We start from the raw sequence: 20348 nt of genomic DNA, 5'->3' as shown, positions 1-20348 counted from the left end.
AAAACAGCTGTTTTGCGGCTTCAAAACGGCCGCGGATGACCCGAATTGGCCCCGCGCGGTGTTTTCGCGCCCTCGGCAAGTGAGGGGAGGGCGCGAAAACGCGGCGCGGGGCCATTTCGGGTCCGTTTTGAAGCCGCAAAACAGCTGTTTTGCGGCTTCAAAACGGCCGCGGACGACCCGAAATGGCCCCGCACGGCGTTTTTGCGCCCTCCCCTCACTTGCCGAGGGCGTGAAAATGTCTGCCCGGGGCCAGGAAACTTCTCTAAGTGGGAAGTTTAGGGCCGATTTGGAACGCATTAAATGAAGTTTAATGCGTTCCAATGGCTTTTTACTTCCCGCTTAGCGAAGATTTCACATAGCGAAGGTTAATCCGGAACGGATTAACCTCGCTATGCGGGGCACCACTGTATTTGTAAGGATGCAAAACAGGCCCTTTGGGGAGAAAGAGGCTTCTACTTCATGAAAAGGGATGATTTTATCCCATTAAAAATGCCTTTTTCTGGAAACATTGTGGTGCAGGTTAGTTGGCTATTATGAAAGTAAGTCACAACTCAAAAATGACTTGGAACCACAGTTCCACAGTTTTAGGTAAATAAATGAGAAAAGACTAAGTCAAGAACAATTACGCTGCCATTCTCCCAGATTTTGTAACTCAGGTGGTTTACAGAACCATCTAAAAACAGGAAAGTAAAATACAGTAAAAGTCAAAACATTAAAGCAGAATTAAATTCATTAGTCTTAAAACAAAACTAGAATTAAAGCACCTTAAAGTCATAAATGCTAGTATTTAAAATCCATTTGAAAATGGTACCAGTACAGTACTTAAAATGTTTAGCATCATATGGTGACATCACGATTCTCGTTCATTTCTTTTTCTCCTAAATGGCTAAGCAGAAGGGGAGATGAACAAACCACCCCTGCACATGGAAGCTGAATATATACAGTATCTTCCTTGTTGTAAGGCCATTCATTTTCAGAAAAACCAGCCACGCCTCCAAAGTGTTATAACACTGGATGGGCAAGTGGCCCTTTCCTACAACCCTGGACCTACCATAGGAGAAACACACACACACAGCGACCTCTCTCCACATGGCCCTCTTGCACGGAGGCAGGACAAACACAGCAAGGTGTGATAGCACGTAATTCTTTCCCAGTAAAGGAGTAAGTTACAGCAATTCATTATATCAGAAAGAACGCTCTTGAGGTGAGGCTTTTTGACTTTTTTGTTAAGCCCATAAAACACTTGTTCCTCCCCAGGTACCAAAGTCTGCAGCCCAATTCTTCGACAGGCAGTGACATTATGTGGGAGAGAATTCGTTTAGCGCACCTATACAGTGGTACCTTGACTTACGAACTTAATCCGTATCGGAATGGTGTTCTTGTCAAAACATTTGTAAGACAAAGCACCATTTCCCATAGGAATGCACCGAAGAAAAAACTACCCCCCAAAAAATAAAAAATTAAACACTGCAAGTCCCTGGGGCTGCAAAAAACCAAAACAAATCCCAAAATAAACAGAAACATAACCTCACCAGCCCCATCCCACCCTGCAAAAGATAAAAAAATAGTTTAAAAAAAGCAAAAAGCAGCACCTTACCTCCGCTGCCACAGCCAGGAAACGTCCTGGACCCCAGCCGCCACTGCTGGGCCAGGGCTTCTCCGCCGCCATGGAAGGCTTTCCTGGGGCTCGCTGCAAGCGCTGCCTTTCTCCACCACCATCCGCTGCTGGGCCAGGGTTTCTGCGCCGCCGACGCAGGATTTCCTGGGGTAGACTGGGCCTACCTGGGGAGAGCTCCCCCTGGTAGGTCCGGTCTAGCCCCCAGGAAAGCCTGAAGGTGGCAATCACTGATGGCAGGGGACCCCCAGGTCGTCTCCCATGGTGGCGGGGAAGCCCTCGGAGGTGTCCGAAGGCGGCGATCAGCAGCAGCGGGGGACCCCGGGAGGTCTCCCATGGCGGTGGGGAAGCCCTGGGAGGCCTCCGAAGGCGGCGGCTCCAGAAGCCTGGGAGGCTGAGCCTCCTTTTCCCTAATTGTTGGGGTGAAAGAGCTACAAAGAAGCAGCCTCTTCGCCACCAATGGTTAGGCTTTCCCTGCCTGTTTCTGTTCTTAAGTCAAAGCTCCGGCCACAAGTCAAAGTAAAATTCTGCAGCCGGAGCTGTTCGTAAGTCAAATTGTTCGTACGTCAGGGCATTCGTAAGTCAAGGCACCACTGTATAGATATACAAATGTGTCTCAAGGGGTTCCAAAATCAAGGTTGTACAGCTATCCCCTCACTAAGCAGACCCAATTGTTTGAAAGCTCCTCTCCTTATACCGAACCCCCAAAGGATTAACTAGAAAGCTGTGGTTGGCTTGATGGTCTCACAATCTGTGCTGACCTTAGCACAAGGAAGATATTCTTAATACATTTTAGGAAATGATAGGGTTTTGTAAGGCTCAGAATAATCTTGAGGGGATCGTGCAATTCCTGGAGAATCTGGGAAAAAAATAGTTCAGGGAGTCTACTCCCACATTATGTTCATTTATCCTTACTTATCAGTCAGTGGGGCCTTGTTCACAAGTGCATGTTCATGCTGAGGAGCTCCAAAATTTGGTTGAACCAGTATGAGGGCATTCTCATCACAGATATAATATCAAAAATAAAATGTTAATATTGTCTTTTCAGATGCAGTAATACACCAGACTTCTTTTGAATGTTGGTTTATCGAGGAAATGGCAGCATGCTGCTGCAAAGCAGCCAAAGCTAAGTAAACCGCCGATTCATTGACTTTCGGTTTATCATGAATCCATAACTCTAGCTGACCTTCCATTGGACAAGCAAAATATAAGCCAGGGTACATGGCTCTGTCTTGTTTGGGGGAAAACAAGCCAGAATGCTGGGTTTTGGTGTTACAATAAATACAAAAGTGTCCCCTGTGATTAAATGTACCAAATCCAACACTCAACTGCCAAATGTATGGTTACCACATGCAGAAAATTACAGCGATGTCTACACATGTACAAACAACAGAGCAGCAATAACTAACTGTAACATGTCTGCTCAGAAATAATTGCAAAGTGAGATGTTGGCAGTAATATGAGAGACACCCATACAAGTGAATTGGTGTTGCCCATCGTCAAGCAATCAGCAGGCATGTATGAATCAGTCAAGGCCAATTTGACTTGGTGCAATCAATGTATTTCTAAATATATGTGCATAGACAGGTTTTTAAAGGAAGACAACGGTCCACTTTTTAAAAACTCCTTGCTCCCCATATATCAGAAAGTATGAAAAACAGCTAGCCAATCCAAATTCTAAGGTTATTTTCACATTCCCTATATTGTTCTTGACATTATTTTAGTACATCCATCCATCCACATTTTCAATAATGTTCAAGAAAATCAGCCATCTGATAATAAAGTTTATGATGCCTGCTAATATTCAAAAGACCCAGGGACTATTGCACCAGAGAAAGAAAGAATGTATAGACAAAGGAATTTGTATTTTTTGCATTTCACTCTCTTGTTTGGTAAGGAATTTATCTAATTTTTTTATAAATAACGTTTTAATGATGTATATACAAAAGAATGATTTAGCACTGAATAGATGCAGCTTGCTATAGGTAACTGTGAAACAGGTGCAAAGGTGTGTTTCAGAATATGTCTTTTACATCCCTTTCTTACTTACGCCACATTTACAATGAATGAAACAGAACAGAGGCTTGAAAAAGGAGCCTATAAATAAGCTGTTTTCCTCTTTGGGGGATACACTTCTGGCCTAAACTTAATAAAATCAGTTTTGTAAATCAGTCTGGCTTTCCAGGCGCACTCAGCAATGATCCACTTGCAGCTTCGTCAAAGTGGAACTATAAATAATGAACAGCTATTGTCTGGCATCCACTCACTTCCCTCCTTCCCTGCAGAAAATTGTTGCGCAAGGGAGTCTACTGCAACAAACAGCACGAGTTACACAATGGCTGTGTGATATGCAGCAATCCATGGCTTCAATAATGCACAGATGGCTTCAGCTGCATAGGCCCCACCAAAGGGAGAAGATTTAAGGCGGAACAGTTGAACAAAGCATTAAGCATGATGTACAGCATTTATGAAAAAATAAATAACATTACACTTGTCTCTCACCCATTCCCATGGGTGATTTGCGCTGTATTAAATCCCAGTATTTTCAATAGGGTTTATTTCCAAATAAGGCTGCAATCCTACCCCACTTTATCTGGCAGTAAGTCCCACTGAGCGCAATGGGGCTGCAGTCTTATGCCCATTTACTCTACTGAACTCAGTAGGGTTAATGTCTGAGCAGACACTAAGAGCACTGTGTTGCAAGGCTAACATTATGTGTCAGTAGCTTGGAAATGCACGCCACTAAGTACACCAACATGGGACATACATCTGAGCAGACACAGACTGCACTCCAAGACCACATTCCTCTATGCTTTCTGGGAAGTAATTGCTGTTGGACCAATATCTGGCAAAACCTTACTGGATTTTAATTCCTTGAATCATCCACCCAGTATGGCCACTCGCCGCACTGCTAGGGAAATTTCAGAGTTCAAAAACTAACTTCTCTACACTCTGCACCAAATATACTGGGACTTATTTCCAATCAAACAGAGTGTTGCAATTTCCAACTCCATGTGTTGCACTTCAGTCCTAAGTCAGAATTCCCAGAGTGACAACAGTGCAACCTTATAACAGTAACAATAAAAATAACCTTAGAACTGCTGAGCTGGAAGGGATCCTATAGATCATCGAGGCCAGCCCCGGTCAAGGGGGCACATCAGGGAACTAAACTCCCAACCTCTGGCCCTGCAGCTAGACACTTAAACCACTGAGCTATCCAGTTCTTATATGACCTTATTAAAACGTATGCTGCATTGGCTGTTTGTGGGACTCATTCCCAGAAACATTTTTATAGGATTGCAGTCTTTAAAAGTTTCTGCCCTTGGAGGAAGAGGCACTTTGTATTATATGTATTATTATTGTTGTTGCTGTTGTTTACAGAACAGCTTTGGTCTCTAGAAAAAGAAGCAGATCACCAACTCCCTATTCCCACCATTAAAAGGGTGGCACAAATGTTGCAGGTGCCAGCATGATCTTATGGAGAATAACAATAGAGGTCACTGTGCAGGACGATATTAGCCAGACTTGCTCAGAAGGTAATTCTGCTCGGTGCAATGGGACTTAGTCCCAGAAAACAGTACATGATTGCTGGAAATTGCTTAGTACAGAGGGTGGGAAAAGTCCGACCCTCCAATGGTTTTAGATGATACTGGGCTGAATCTCCCACCGTTGACCCAAAAGCTGGCTGGAGTTTCTGGGAGGTGAACTCTAAAACATCTGAAGACAAGAAGTTCCCCTGCTCCACTTTAGATCAGGGAAACATGATCAGTTTTAGTGGAGGAACAGAAGCATTACAGCAAAACAAATAAACAAGAAAACCACACCACCAGCAACAACAGTTTTGTGACTCCTTAAAGACTAACAAGTTCTATTTGGCATAAGCTTTCACAAAAATCTGTGCTAAAGAAAACATATGAGCCTTTAAAATGACTCAATATTCTTTCTTGTTTCTCCTGCAGTGAACAAGCATAGCTAAACTCCCACTCTTTGGAAACACAAAGAGAAAAAGTTCCACCATAAAACAAGCAATGGTTTAAGATTCTTGGCCCATCACTATTTTAAAAAGCACAATACCCAGTCTCAAAGTGTGCTCTACATCTCTATATAAACTTTTTGACTTGAAAGACAAATGCTTACTCCCATTCTCTAGTCTACAGCATATAATAATGGATTATGGGCACAATTATTTTACGACGCAGACTCAGTCTGTAAGGAATGCTCAGGTTTACACAGAATACCCTCCTGCAGCTCAGAAGCAGGATTTGTGCCACCGGTCACTGCAGTAGCAAACACAATTTATTTTGGATTTGGCAGCTGTGCTGGAGATCCGAGTTCAAGGATCATTTGTTTAATAAACTGTCATTCATTAAATGAAATCAGAAAGTGAGAATAGTATCAGCAGCTTTGTGTTTGCTGTTAGAACTGTATGACACTTGCCCTGCAACCTTACATATATTTGCTCCAAAATGTCCAAGATTGTTGCTTTAATGCAAGATCAACACACACTTCTGTAGACTGTAGTTCACTTTTTCACCAGAAGTGAGTTACAGTCCATGAAAGGTTATGCTAAATACCACGCAGGTGTTTCTTCCTTGTTTTTTTTATGTAGGACCATGTCCCACAGGCCCCTGTGGGTCTTGTTGCTGAATAGAGCTGCACAGGGCCAAACTGCCAAGCTCTTTATAGTTTAAATTATATGGAGACAGAAGAAAGGAGGGAGGGAGGGGTCTTAATGAACACATCTGTCCCATTCCACAATAGTCAGACACCATATTACAGAGACAGGGAAAGTTGTTTTACTGGATCTCAACTCCCAGAATCTATTAGTCATGCTGAGTACAGGATTCTGGGAGTGCTATCTTGAAATAATTTTGCCAAGCTCTGACATACAGCGAATCCGTGCCAAATATTTTTTTTAATGCAACAGCAGAACGTGTGTTTCTTGTTTTTTTTTAAAAAGGCAAAGGAACCTGGCCCAACCAGTATGCAATTCTAGCACCAGGTGCCCGGCCAAATCCCAAATGACTACAAGAAACCAACTCCTTTTGTACCTTTCCTGGCACAAATTAGACACAAATCTACACCCTTGAAAACCATATTCAATTGGAACACATATACTGCTGCCTGATTCTGTACTTTCTTGTAGTCATTACCAGGGTAATCTGGTGCGTACATCTGGTTTCCATTAAGTCCCCCCATATGCACCCAATCTATGGACAGGTAACTGCGTAAACCACTCCAGACACATTGTGCCATCACAGGGGACAACCTGCAGTTCACCCAGATATCCTACTGCAACAACCATCAGCTAACAGCAAAGCATAGGAGTTGCCAGTCAACAATATTTGGAGAGCTGCAAGTTGCCCACCCCTGCTTTACATTTTCACTTTAATGTTGCATTCAATGGGACCTACTCAGCCGTGGTGCCTCAGCACAGACTCCCAGTGGCCTAAAGTGGCACCCAAAATTTTAGATTAATTACAAGTGTCAGAATAAGGCCCAATGAAACCAGGAGAACTTATTTCTAAGGACACAACCTTAGCATCTCCACTGACTTATCCCTGACAACAACCCACCTTGAATTATGAGAAACCCCACCCCTACCCCTGAGGCTGCGTTGCTATACCCACTTACTTACCTGGGAGGAAAGGCTTGCTGGACTCAGTGGGTCTTACTCATGAGCAGGTATTTTATCTAAGATTGCCCTACAAAGCTGACTGAATAATTAAGTGCTAACTTAAAATCCATTAAAGCAACAACAAACAAGAGGAAAAATCACAGCCACCCTCCGGATGGATGGAAAAAAATAAAAATAAAAATAAATCATGGACCTTAAAGAGGGAAGGAAAAAATGAATTTGACTTTTTATTAAGCACGCTGGGAAGAATGATCAACATGGATAAGCCAAGAGTGCCTTTTTTTGTCCACCGACTTTGCGAAGGGCTTTGCCCCCTTCCCGGTCCTCGGTCCTCTTCTGTGCTCCTCCGGGTCCTGGGCTTTGTTTACTAGGATGACTGCTTTAAGTGGAAACAAGCGGGACACCGGCCAGATGGAAAGAGAAGGGAGGGCACTGGTTTCGTTTGGAATGTTGCCATGGTTGTGTGCGAGTGTGTTTCTTCCTCCCCTTCAGAGGAAGAGGAGAAAAAGAGGGAGGCCAACCAGGTGTGTGTATGTGTGTGTATGGGGGGGGGAGTCGGGCAGCAGCAGGAGAAGGGTGGCTTGTGCAAGTCCGGCCAGGCCTCCCCCCCTCCCCTCCCCCCATGCCTCAGGGCCCCCCTCCCCATCATCCTCTTCCTTGCGATTACTCTTTGTCCTCCACGATGGCCAGCTCTTTGATCACCCTCAGTTTGCCGCTGGCGTCGATGCGCCGCTTCTCCCTGATGAGGTCCTCAAGGCTGGGAAAGCGCACCGTGCGCACCTTGTCCTCGGCCAGGTGGATCTTCAGGTAGTACTGCTGGTGGGGAGGCTGCGAGCCCGAGGCCGGCTGGAGCTCGCCGCCGGCTTTGAACTCCCGCTTGCCAAAGCGGCACCAGGCGGCGAAGCTCTCCGAGTTCGTCCAGCAGATCTCGTGGCTCTTTAAGCCCAGGTGCCCGCAGGCGTTCTGCACCACCAGCTCGGCCACCAGGGGGCGGTAGCGGTACCAGCTACTCACCACCCGGCCCACGTTGCCCGCGGCCACCTCGTACAAGCTGTCCTGGCGGATCTGGCCCTGGTGCAAGTGGATGACCTGCCCGTTGCCCACATAGACGGCCCAGTGGGGCGGGGGCGGCGGCGGGTGGTGGTCGGAGGGCCCCAGGTAGAGCAGCTCCAGCAGGTCCCCGGGCTGGCAGAGGGCCGGCAGGGCCGAGACCGGGTAGACGCTCAGGTCGCCCGCCTGGGGGTCGCCGCTCACTTTGGAGAAGATGCATTCTGGGCCCCGGAAGGCGGAGAACTGGGTCTCGCTCAGCACCAGCTGGGGCGCGTGAGGATGATGGTGGTGGTGGTGATGGTGGTGGTGGTGAGTGGGCGTCTCGGGGGCCGGGCTGCCGGAGCCCTTCACGCTGTACTTGTCCGGCTGCCCTCGCTCGTCCAAATCCTCCTCCTCATCGGAGAAGAAGTAGGCCACCCCGACGCGCAGCTCGTCCTTCTCGATCCCCGAAGGGTCCCCCGTGGGCAGCTCGCTGTAATTCAGGTGGGTGATGCGATCCAGTTGGTTTCCCATCAATGACAGGGCGAGGCGGGAGCACCAAGCGCCGGATCTGAGAGAGAGCGAGAGCGAAAGAGAGAGAGAGAGAAAAGCAGGTTGGGCAGCAATCGGGGGGACCTGGAACTCTACCCCCCACCACCCCTCGTGGAGGGGATACCTGAGAGGCAACACCCGCACGCACACGTTCACACATACACACCCCGCCCGCGAACACGGCCAGGCAGGTGCACGCCTAGATGCGGGGGAGGCGGAATCGCCCCGCTTCCCCGCGGCCAAGGGCGGTCGGGGTCTCGGAGCCCCAAACACCCCCCCCTTCTCTCGCTCGCCCGCGCGTTTCTCCTGGCAGGTACTCTCCCCCCCCCCCCGAAAGAGGCCAGAAGGCGGTGGCGGCGGCCGAGGCTGCCCTGCTTCCCGGGAGCCGGTTAAGGAGGGCGGCTGCTTTCCTTCCCCGGAGAGCCCGCCCGGTGCCTGGAAGGCGATAAGGGGGGGGACCCCGAGACCCCGCTTGGGGGCCAGTCAGGCAGTCAGTCAGACTCCCCTCCCTGGCGGGGTTCTGCTTCCCTCAAGGACGCCAAGGAGAGGCACCCCCGCGAAGGGAAGCGGAGAAGGCAGGCAGGCAAGCAGGCGGTCGGCCCGGGGGTGGGGGAGCGAGCGCGGCGGGTCCCGCTTTTGTCTCCGGCGGCGGCGGTGGTGGGTGGCCCGCCTCGCTTCTCGCCTGCCGGCTCCGACCCGGAGGAGGCGAGCGGACAGCCTCCCCCTCCGCCAAGGGAAGAGGCAGGGAAAAGCCCAGGCAAGCGGGAGGGGGGCGGGAGACACACGACGCGGGGTCCTGCTCCTGTCAAACAAAATATTCTGCCTTTGCTGCTTCTTCCTCCTCCTCCTCCTCCGCTGCTGCTTCTTCGCCTTTCCCTTGCCTTCCCACTCGCGAGCCGAGCCTGCCCCGGCGCTGACCTTCCCGAAGGAAGCGAAGGCAAAAGCGAGACCGAGCGAGCGAGCGGGGGAAGCGCCAAGTCCGTACCCGGAGTGGCCCAGATCCTGGCCGAGCCCCCGAACTCCTTCAAAGTCCTCCGCTCGCCATGGGGGGCGGCGGCGGCGGCTCCTCCTGGGGCTGCCTGGAGCCGGCGCCTCTTCTTCGTCCCCGTCCTCCTCGCTCCTTCTGCTGCTGCTCCTCAGCCGCCGCCGACGTCCAAGCGCTGCGGCTCCCCACTTCCCTCCCTCCGCGGCTCCGACGGGCAGCAGCGCGCCCGCCCGCCCGGGACTCCTCTCAGCTCGGGCGCCCTCTCTTCGGCCGGCCCCGCTCGGCTCTGAACTCCCCTCAGCGGCGAGTCTCAAGTAGCGACGGTTCAGGCTGCCAAGGCCCGCCCTTGGCCCGAGCTCATTGGCTGGCTGGGCGGGCGGTGCGCTCGGAAAAAGCGCGAGCCGCCCTCTGGGGTGTCAATCACCGCCGCCGCCGGGGCGGGATTCCGGGCGCATCCCCCCCTCACCCTTCCCCTTGGTCTGCTGGCCTCGGGCCTCGGCCAGGCGCGCGGGGCGTGGGAGGAGCCGGCGAGGTTTGCCCTCACGGCCGGCCTGGGGCTCCCGGCGGCGGGAAGCAAGGCTGCCCGGGGGCGAAGGCATGGCGCCCCGTCTCCCGTCTCCGGTGCGCGTCGTCGGTGCCGCCGCTCCTGTGCCTCGTGGCTGCTCCGAGAGCTTGCTTTCAAGCAGAGATGCGAAAGGGGCGTGCCTGTGTTGTTGTAGCAGCAGCAGCAGCAGTAGTAGCGGGAACAAGGACGAGGATGACAACACAAAGTTAAATTCCTGAACAGGGGGCTGTGTTCAGTTTCACAACAAGGGTGAAAGTCATTCTTGTGCAGGGAAGAAAAGGCACGTTGTGCCTCAAAAATTGGCACGTTCCATAGACATGCGTGCTTCCCCCCCCCTTTTTTTTAAGTGGGAGGCCGTGGCATGTTTCTTGTTTAACCAAATGTAGGGCGTTTTTTTCATGTGTCGAGTAAGACCTTATCTAGCCTTATTTTGATCAATCCTGCCGTTTTAAATGTTTCCTTATGTAAATTTATTTTCATGCTTTCAGATCACATTATTTATTCGGATTTTATTATTTGTATTTTCTGTTCTATCAAATTGGCCTTTTAGTTACTGCTTTTATTGTAAGTGTTGTTGCAAACTGCCCAGAGTGGCCCTTGGCAAGTGAGGAAGAAGGTGGGTCCGAACCCATCCCAAGCCTTGCCTGATGGGAGGCAGGCAGGAGAAATCCGCGGAGCCCCTGAGGGGAACTGGATGGCCCGCCAGGAAAGTGGTGACCCAGGATGAGAGAGAGATGGGAAGAGTCACAGAGGAAGATGGAGAGAGACCCCTTTGGCGGGCCAAAAGCCGGGACCAGGGAAGGGAAGGGAAACCTGGAAACAAGGAGTCGGGTTCAGACTGAGGCTGAAGTTCAAGGAGAAATGGTGGGAAGCCCATTGCAGGAAATTAGGATGGAAGGTAGAGGAAGTAGAGGTTAAGTTGGAAAAGAACTTTGACAGATCATTAGACAAAATAGACAAGAAGGGGGAGTGGAGCTATATAAGGAGAGAAGTCGAGAAAGGAGAGGCTGGGGGGGGGGGAAGAGTTTTACCTCCCTCCCAGCTGGGAGTGGATATGGATGGAGGGTCCATGGAATAAGCAGTGGGAGAAGTTGATGATCCCCCACGAGGAGGCAGGAGAAGGAGAGAAGTAAGACCGGAGAAACCCTCCTATTGGGGAGAAGAGGAGACAAGGGAGTGGAGTAAGAAAATTAGGGAAGAACGAGCCAAGCTAGCCCAGCACAGGAGAGAGAAGGAAAGACGGAGCGACCTCTGGGAGAGGGTGTCCGGCAGTGAACCCCAAGGAAGAAGGTTCAGGACAGAAAACTCTCAGGAGTGACCCCTCGCACAAGCTGCCAGAGGCAATGGGACTTGAGATGAGAGATTGTCACAGACACAGATAGACGTTTGAATCCTTTTATTTTAATCTTTGATTCTAACCCTTTCTTGAAACAAGCCGTTAACCCCTTTGTGCCACCATTATGCAAAGAGATGTTAAACATCACAGTTGACGTTAACAGTTTTTTGGGTCTTCCTGAAGTAAATGTTGAGGTTTAGGAACCAGTTAGTCGGTTGCCTTTATTGGGTTTCAAAGAAGAGTCAACAGATCCACAATTGCCTGAGAAGATAGAACCTCACACATTGTATAAGAAAGAAAGAAAGAAAGAAAGAAAGAAAGAAAAAGAAAGAAAGAAAGAAAGAAAAGAAAGAAAGAAAGAAGGAAAGAGAGGTTGGAAGTTACAGTCTCCACAGATGCCAGAAAGTATTGTGATGCTAGTTTGTTCAGCATGTGTGAGAAGCTGGAACTTTACAATACGGTATATTTAATGTTATTGTAGCCAGTAAAACAGGTCGATAATTTCAGCCTCAATCTCCCATTGTCATGTTCTTTACTTCGCCTTTGGCTGCCCTCCTCCTCTTTCTCCTGAGTGGACCCCTACGTGTCTGCCCCAAAGCTTTGCCCTGATGGCACCGCTGGAGTTCTTGGAGGCCTTGTGTTCTCGTTACTCTCTTTTATTGTATTTATTTATTTATTTCATATTTTCTCACATGTAGTAATGCTCTTGTGTTATTTCAGCATTACAGATCAATATATTTGTTTAAACTGAAATATCTCCAAGGAAAGTAAGGTAAGCTTTATAATAATTTCCAGAACAGAACCTGTTTTCCTTATTCACTTCAGCCAAGAGTCTCCTAACTCTGTACATTTTGTGTGTGTGGAGCTCACTCTCCATGAAGTAATTTAGGGAAGCTGATGGAGGTAAACTCCTACTTCCCTTTTTGCTACAATTCTTACCTCAGAACATATTTATGGGAAGTTCTGTAGCCCAGGCATGGAGGGCATTGAACCCACTATCCACTGAAATGAATGGGGAGCATCTAGAATTGGGGCTAGAGCTCAACTGTTGAAGCCCTTGAACTTCATTGAAGTGAACTTGGGGAGCCTTTGTAGGTATACTGCTCCCCCCCTTCCCCCTTCCGAGTTCCTTCCTCAGAACACACTCAGTAGGAGGGGGTGCAGCTCGGTGGTTGAATGCATGTCTTACACATACGTTCAGCACACTTAGTATGCAGAAGGCCCAAGTTCAGACCCCTAGCTTTAATGGATTTGGTTGGAAAGAATGCTGGACAACTGCCACAGTCACTAGTGACATGCCCGGTCCAATTATCTGACCTGGAAGAAATTGTTTCCTATATTCTTTCCTCTTTGAATCTTTTGGCCCAAGACTCCTGTCCACCTAGGCCAAGCCCAAACACCTTTACTGGCATCTGCGTATATTCAACCTAGATTTCCTTTCTCACATCTCTTTTGGAAAACAACAACACCCCCCCCCGGCCAGTCTCTTTGCTTAGGCTTCCACTCAGTGAGAGTGCCATCTCCTTGGGTGTAAGGAGCGTTGTGTCCGTCAGTGTATAAATTGAGGGCTAAGCTTGATGTTATAGACTTGCCTGTCAAGGAAGCTGAAATCACCTTTGCAGACAAGAGATGTAGTTGAGGCTGTCTTGTGACTGAGAAATTAGACTTGCAAAGGAAAAAGGTACTTGAGTCCCAAATACAAATCACCAAACAAAGCAAGCTGATTTGCAAATTACAGGATGTGGGAGAAGCTCCTCCCATGACCGTGGCACATAATCAGCAATTGAGGAACTCCTTCTTCTTGACATGGGCTATATATGCTACACATTTTGTCCCTGACGTAACTGTAGATAATATGGATGTAAGCAACAGTGTGATCAGATCCATCTGTTGGACTTTTCGGCTCTCGGGGAGTCTCAGCAAGCAGATTCCCGTCTCCCAGGCTTGCCTCAAGCCACGTCTTTGGAATGTTCCCTAGAAACAGGCTAAACTACCCTCTTAGGAGTCCCAGCGCTTTGAGGACCAGAGTAGTTTCAGTGCCTTGTTCTCTAATTAGTTCTGTGTGTCAGTCGCTTTCTCTTCTGGTATCAGAGTGGATAAGGATGTCTTTTGTATACTGCTGGACTCTCATCAAGCACTTGTTTTGTTTAGATTACTCTTTTAATTAACTTTGTGATGCAAGGTTCAATTCATCCTTAGCTCCCGCTGAAAGAAACTGACTTCATTTCAATGTCAAGAGTGGCTTGAGAGACCCAGATCTCTGTTTTTGAGACAAATGGGCTGTTTGGGGATTAGATTAGCCTTTGATTTGGTTTCTGAGACCAATTTTCTCTTTCTGCCCCACGAAGTGAATGTTTACTCAGCTTTCCGACTACAGCAGCAACTCCAAAGAGGTGGCATCCATGAGCTGCTAATGAAAAACACCACTCCCATAATCCTGGAAAGAAGAGGTGATGGCAATAACTGGATCTGGTCATCCTGGCCTGCTCAGATAGCAAACCAGAAATTGGAAGGATGATCAAGAAGAGGCCTGGCCTGTAAGTCACCTGACCCACCCCTTCCTCACCCTGCTAAGGTATATGCCTCATTAAACTGAACAGGACTTACTTCAGAGTAAACTAATGTAAGATTATACTGTTTGTTTGTCTTTCTCATCATCCTTTCATTTGTATCTCACTCCCCCCTCCCCCAATTCTTTGAAGGCAAACTATGACTTTATTCCCATCATTATTTTCTCTTCACGACAGCCCTCTGAGGTGGGTCAAGCTAAGAAAGAGTGGCTCACCCAAAGTCTCTTGGAAGATATGATTCTGCAGCACAGCACATATATGTATATGTACCAGAAGGAATAGAATTTGCATATTTGCATAGCAAGGCATTCTGACCAATCAGAATCTGTTTGGTGTCAGCCAGATAGATATACAGTGGTGCCTCGCTTTACAATCGCTCCGTTTAACGACGAAACCGCATTACGATGAACTTTTTGCGATTGCTTTTGCGATCGCTTTACGATGTTTCCTATGGGGGAATTTCGCTTTGCGATGATCAGTTCCCTGCTTCGGGAACTGATTCTTCACAAAACGATGATTTTCGGACAGCTGATCGGCAGTTTCAAAATGGCCACCGGCTGAAGAAAATGGCCCCCTGCTGTGCTTAGGGACGGATTCCTCGCTGCACAGGCAGCGAAAATGGCTGCCCTATGGAGGATCTTCGCTGGACGGTGAGTTTCCAGCCCATTGGAACACATTAAATGGGTTTTAATGCGTTTCTATGGGCTTTTAAATTTCCCTTTATGATGTTTTCGCTCTACAGCGATTTCGTTGGAATGAATTAACATCGTTAAGCGAGGCACCACTGTATAAAGCAAGCCACAGTTAGGCAATCTCTGAAATAGGGACAACCATGTGATTGATTATAGTTGATAGGGACAAATATGTGATAGTGTTAGGATGGGGCTGATAGGTTTAATTGTTAAATGAGTTGTGTATTGTGTATTCTACGTCTGTCAAGTTTATGGATGATATACTAACACAACTAATTTAGACAGGCCTTGGATCTTATAACAACATGATACAATAGTACCTCAATATCTTAACATCCAGCCTATCACTATGTTTTTATTCTTTAGTTTATTTTCATTTTTTAAAAATCTCATGATGTTTTACTTACTTATTCGATTTTTATATGGCCCATCTGGCAGCCACGGTGTTCTTTATTGTTAGTTGTTCTGCATTTCTTACATTTTACATGGTAACTGTTGTATACTTTTGTTTATTCCACCTTTTGCTATTGCTTGCCTTGTTGTAAACCGCCCAAAGTGCCTTGGCTGCCGGATGGGCGGTAGAAAAATCAAATAAGTAAGTAGGTAAGTAAGTACAAGCACATGTATAAAGCACCAAAATGTCAAAACACGGTGAGTTTATTCTATTCTACATGTGTTTTAAAAGGTCTTTGATGTTTTTTGGCAAAGACCAAGTGATCATTTTATTTTCTTTCAATTGCTAGTATACACACAGAAAGGAGAATACAATTTTCACTCTGTGTGTGTGTGTTTTATCATAACGCTTGAAATTCCTGTGCAAAATTATGTCAGTTACATTGTATAATTTTTTAAACCAAACCAACAAGGTCATCTACCGAGTCCCGTGGCTCAGTGCGTACTGGAACCTGGAACTCCCAATGCTTGAAACCCTCTCAGTGTCCTAATCCTTATACCACATGGGGTTCAGCTTTGGTCACTGTTACGTTGTGTCCTGCAGGGTACCTCTTAAAATAAATGTTTGCAAAATCTGTATGTAGAAGGTTCAAGTTCCATGGGATTATGATCAAATTCTGTGAGCTTTTGAAAAAAAAAAGTCTCTTTGGGGGACAGTGGATAACTGGATATCCCCTTGCACAAGCACTGAAAAACTCCAGTTGTTCAGGCAATGTTAGTTGTGTGAGTGTAGAGCAAACAGGATCCCACCCTGCAATGGGTAGTGCTGGGCCAAATGCCTCCTGCAATACCAGTCTGGGGCCATTGCTCCTTAAAGATGGGCAGATCTGTCAGGTCCACAGTCAAAACCTTCTCCTTTCCAGTATGTGCCTGGTTCTATCAGGGCATTGTTACTTTGCATAACAAGATCCATTCCTTTCTCTTCTTATTTTTGAAATGCTGCTGTGTTTGTATTAATGTTTTAGATTGCACACAGGACAGAGTTTAATACTTTGCTTCCATTGACTAACATGTGCTTCAGCTGTGTTCACACAGGTTTTAAATACTCATATGGTCATTAATGTTGCTTTTCACTATTATTATTTTTATTATTATCATTTCAGAGGTACCAGAAAGTGTCCTGTCAGCAGGGATTCCAGAGCACAAATTGCATCTGGGCTGCAGACACTCCAGGAGATATGGACTTCAGTAAGACGTTTGACTCTCAGACTTAGTTCCGATTTGTCAGAAACACTAGATTGCCTCGCAGGATGCTCGCAAGATAGTTTTTTTGGACCCTGTTCTGCAAGACAGTTCCCCCCCCCCCAATTGGAATTACATAAGACCTACAGTACTTTTTGGAGAAAGTGTATGCTGCTAGCTTTCCAGGGTCTACTTCCTAGAAAACCAGCAGCATATACTTTCTCCCCCACTTTTTTTGGGATAAAAAAGTAGGCCTTATGTAATTAATGTATTTCAGTGGGGGAAAAACCCATCTTACAAAGCATCACCAATGGGGCTATGGCTGCAAATTCAAATGGTAGAAGATGGTGAAAATAGATAAGAATCAAAGGGTAAAGAGATTATTTAAAAAATCATAAACATAATGCCCTCATTAACACAAATTACACAGTTACGTTCCCCACATTTAGGGAAATCACAGGGATCAACAACACATCAAAATGCAATGGATGACCCTCCACCTGAAAAATTATTTTTACAACATGGTATTTGTACTGCAAGATATGAGTTGGAATGGCCCTTTCACCTCCTACCCCATTTTGTCCCCTGACCCCCCAAGTCATGGTGAGCCCCTGGCTGTACCTCCCATTCAGTATAGGGCTACATAGCTCCAGTTCTGCCAGAGGCTAAGAGAGCTCTCAGTGTTTTGGGGTGCCCTGTGGGACCCCCATCAGGGGCTAGGTGTTCCTCCCACAATCCTCTAGTGCACAGGTATTAGCATATGCTAATGCCTTATGTTAGCATAGCAGGACTGGAGCTATGCAGCCCTGCACTGAGTGGGAGGTGCAGCCGGGGGTCACCATGACTTGGGGGGTCAGGGGACAGAATGGGGTAGGAGGTGAAAGGGCCTTTCTGATTCATACCTTATAGGGGAAATGCCATGCCATAAAAGTGGTTTTCCCAATGGAGGTTCATTCATTGCACTTTGGGAGTGCTGCTGATTCCTATGATTTCCCTAAATATAAGGAACTCAACTGTGTAATTTGTGTTAATAGAAGATTGCACTTGTGACTTCTCTGATTTTTCTATATTCCTTTTCATTTCTCTTTCTCATTAAGATTTATTGCAAAGGTTGGAAATCTTAGTGACTTTTTGTATCCTTTTTCTCCCCAGTGGAAAAGCAACAGGGCAAAAAGGAGTCACCATTATCAAGAGCCAGGGGGCTGCTTTGACTCCTTTTACCCTCTTTCTTTGTTGCTGGAGAGAGAAAGAGGGGGAAGGCTATCTGAGACCCATTGAATTTCCAAAGGCAGTGCAGGTGAGGGGATTGCTTTTTCCCCAATGTGGTATGGGGAACTGTGTTTTGTGAGACGATATTTTCAGTTTTTTTCCTAATTGGAATGCATTAAATGGATTTCAGTGCATGCCAGTGGAGGTTTCACAAGACAATGTTTTCACAAGACAGTGATTTCCATGAATCGACTTAAAATTATCCTGAGGGGCACCACTGTATTTGTCTGGAGAGTTGCTTAGCCAATGGAGAGAGCCGTCACTTTTCTTCCCTCCTAATAGCTGCCTTATGGATGATACTACATTTTGACATTGCAGTGTTCCTGTGGGGCTATTCTGCGCCCAATGAGGAGGTGACCAGGTTGGTGAATGCAGCTTCACCACTGCCTGGAGTGTAGTGATAAAGCTTTTTTTTTCAGTGGTACTTCATAATAAAATCGATGGGAAGCCTGTCAGTACATCTGCTAATAACAGTGCCTTTCCACACATTCAGAATTAATGCAAACCTGCTGGTTTTCTTAGTCTTTTTCCTCCTGTTTTGTTCACTTTATTGTTCTGAAATTATGAGAAAACCAGACTAGCTACTTTCTGAGCCAGCACAAGCCATGTTGTCTCACATAGGCTTAACTACACATACATAAATCGTGGGGGTTTATTAATCAGCAAGAACACACCATTATCTTAGTGCAACAATTTTAAAGTTATGGACAAGGTGAGACAAATGGGTTCAAGAGTTATGGCACTGCAGCAAATTTCTCCATGTGTGTTGATGTCGTACATCTGGCTGTCCTTACCTTTCTTTGCAGGCCAAAAAATCTGGAGGATGAAATGTTCCTCATCCCTGTATTGCTGAAGAAAGTAAGGGCAGCTCCACACTGTTCTTAAGAAGTCTCTCCCCCTCACCTGTGATCCAGCCTAGCTGACATACCATGTTACTTTCCCAAATTGGTGATTTTAAAAAAGAGCCAGTGCTGCTTCCTTGAGCCCCTGCATGCCTTAATTGCATACGTAGGTCAGATCACATGTTAAGGTAAATATAAATATAAATTTCCAGCTATTAAAAACATTTCCTCTCTAGATAACATGGTTCCTTCAAAGTTCCATGTCAAGCAGTGTGCCTCACAAATGAAGCTCATGTTTACTTATCAACAAGCAGCCACCAAAGAAAACAAAACAAAGGTGATTTGCAACATGTATGGTGAGACATGTTCATGTTAGAGTAAATAGATGTATTTTCTCTTTTAGAGGAGCTCCACTTATAATGGTGTGCATTATATATTGTCTAGCTCAGGATGAGGTGATCTCAGTTTAAGGTTTTGATTTTTTTTTAAAATAAGATCTTTTAAAATAGTTTGTACCTATGTTTCCTTTTAGGGAATACAGTCCATGAGAAGTTTAGTTTCCTGTTCTCTGATGGCTCTGCGGAAGATGAATGCATTTATGTTTGTTAGGGAGTCACACTGCACACTCCAAGCGTCTTTCCTTTCTCCTCCCATACCTCACATGTGGAGGTCATACTTCTCCCATTGATCAGTAATGATGGTTGCATAGCCCTTTTAACTGGTCAGCTGCAAGCAAAAAATAATAATAATAATAAAGTATATGCCTTTTTCTGAGATGAAGGAGAGATTGGGAAACTGCCTTTGAATCCTTTTTACGTAGAAAATCCTGAAAGGATTGTCATAAGTTGGACTAATTCACTTGATGGCACATAATTATTTATCATTACTGCCCTGGTTTTCAGTGTTTGAAATGTATGAAGTAGACAAATAATTGTGGGAAGGGAAATCGTATTTTTACAAAGTTGCTTTTTGGATAGCTTGAATATTTTTGCTAGGCTCCGTGCACTTCTGTTTCATTTTATATTCTTCTGATAGAAAAATGAAGCTTCTTTTTTTAATCTAAGGAATTTTTTCATGTGGCATTTGTTCTTGTTGATACATGTCTCAATTAAGAATGGGGAACTTGTGACCCTCAACTAGGGCTTCAGTTGTTTCTTTCATCTTTGCTGTAATTGTTCCTATATGAAAATGTTTAAAATAGCATATAGTTCAAGATTCAGAATAAAAAGGACAGGCATGCTTCTGCTATTTACTCAGTTATTTCCCTTCCTACCAATATATACACACACTTTTCTGACAAAAGTTTTAGACGGCCTGCATTTTTGCTTTGAAAAATAGTCCAGATTTTGTTTAATCTTTGACCCCAGTTTTCACTCAAAATCCATGTCAACATCACACTCTTACTCCCGTAATAGAAACTGCTGACACATTTAAAGATCAATGTGACCAGTACCATGAGACGAGAAGCTTAAATAGTTGTATTTTAATATGTTTCTAAAATTCTAAAGGCCTGAGTCTTTTCTTTTTTAAAAACTCTTTGGGATGTGCTTTAGAAAATAATAATCAGGACATATAACAGTAAAGTTTTGTAGAACATTGGTACCATGCTAAGTCCTTTTA

At 46.1% G+C, this 20348-nt stretch overlaps 1 protein-coding gene, 1 long non-coding RNA gene and 1 other non-coding gene across 5 annotated transcripts; 2 read left to right on the top strand and 1 right to left on the bottom strand.

Moving 5' to 3' along the window:
* Window positions 1–7467: 7467 nt before the first annotated feature.
* LRATD1 (LRAT domain containing 1) lies at window positions 7468–10379 on the bottom strand. Its single transcript, XM_020784278.3, has 2 exons — window positions 9820–10379; window positions 7468–8853 (listed from the first exon to the last, which is right to left on the bottom strand). The coding sequence occupies exon 2, from the start codon at window positions 8814–8816 to the stop codon at window positions 7917–7919; it is 900 nt and encodes a 299-aa protein (XP_020639937.2). The 5' UTR covers window positions 8817–8853; window positions 9820–10379; the 3' UTR covers window positions 7468–7916.
* Window positions 10380–12504: 2125 nt separating this feature from the next.
* On the top strand, window positions 12505–19980 carry LOC110074253 (uncharacterized). Of its 3 annotated transcripts, none has more exons than XR_012087764.2 (3): window positions 12505–14257; window positions 16539–16623; window positions 19261–19980. It is a non-coding gene; the product is annotated as an uncharacterized LOC110074253 (long non-coding RNA). The 3 variants fall into 3 exon arrangements; XR_013542644.1 differs by having other exon boundaries at window positions 12505–14295; XR_012087762.2 differs by having other exon boundaries at window positions 12505–14343.
* On the top strand, window positions 17512–17673 carry LOC140703580 (U1 spliceosomal RNA). Its single transcript, XR_012082902.2, has one exon. It is a non-coding gene; the product is annotated as a U1 spliceosomal RNA (small nuclear RNA).
* Window positions 19981–20348: the final 368 nt, after the last annotated feature.

Source organism: Pogona vitticeps, chromosome 1, assembly GCF_051106095.1.
Source record: "Pogona vitticeps strain Pit_001003342236 chromosome 1, PviZW2.1, whole genome shotgun sequence".
Classification (NCBI taxonomy): Eukaryota; Metazoa; Chordata; class Lepidosauria; order Squamata; family Agamidae; genus Pogona; species Pogona vitticeps.
The sequence above is the reverse complement of the archived record's forward strand: the minus strand, read 5'-3'. Positions and strand labels throughout refer to the sequence as shown.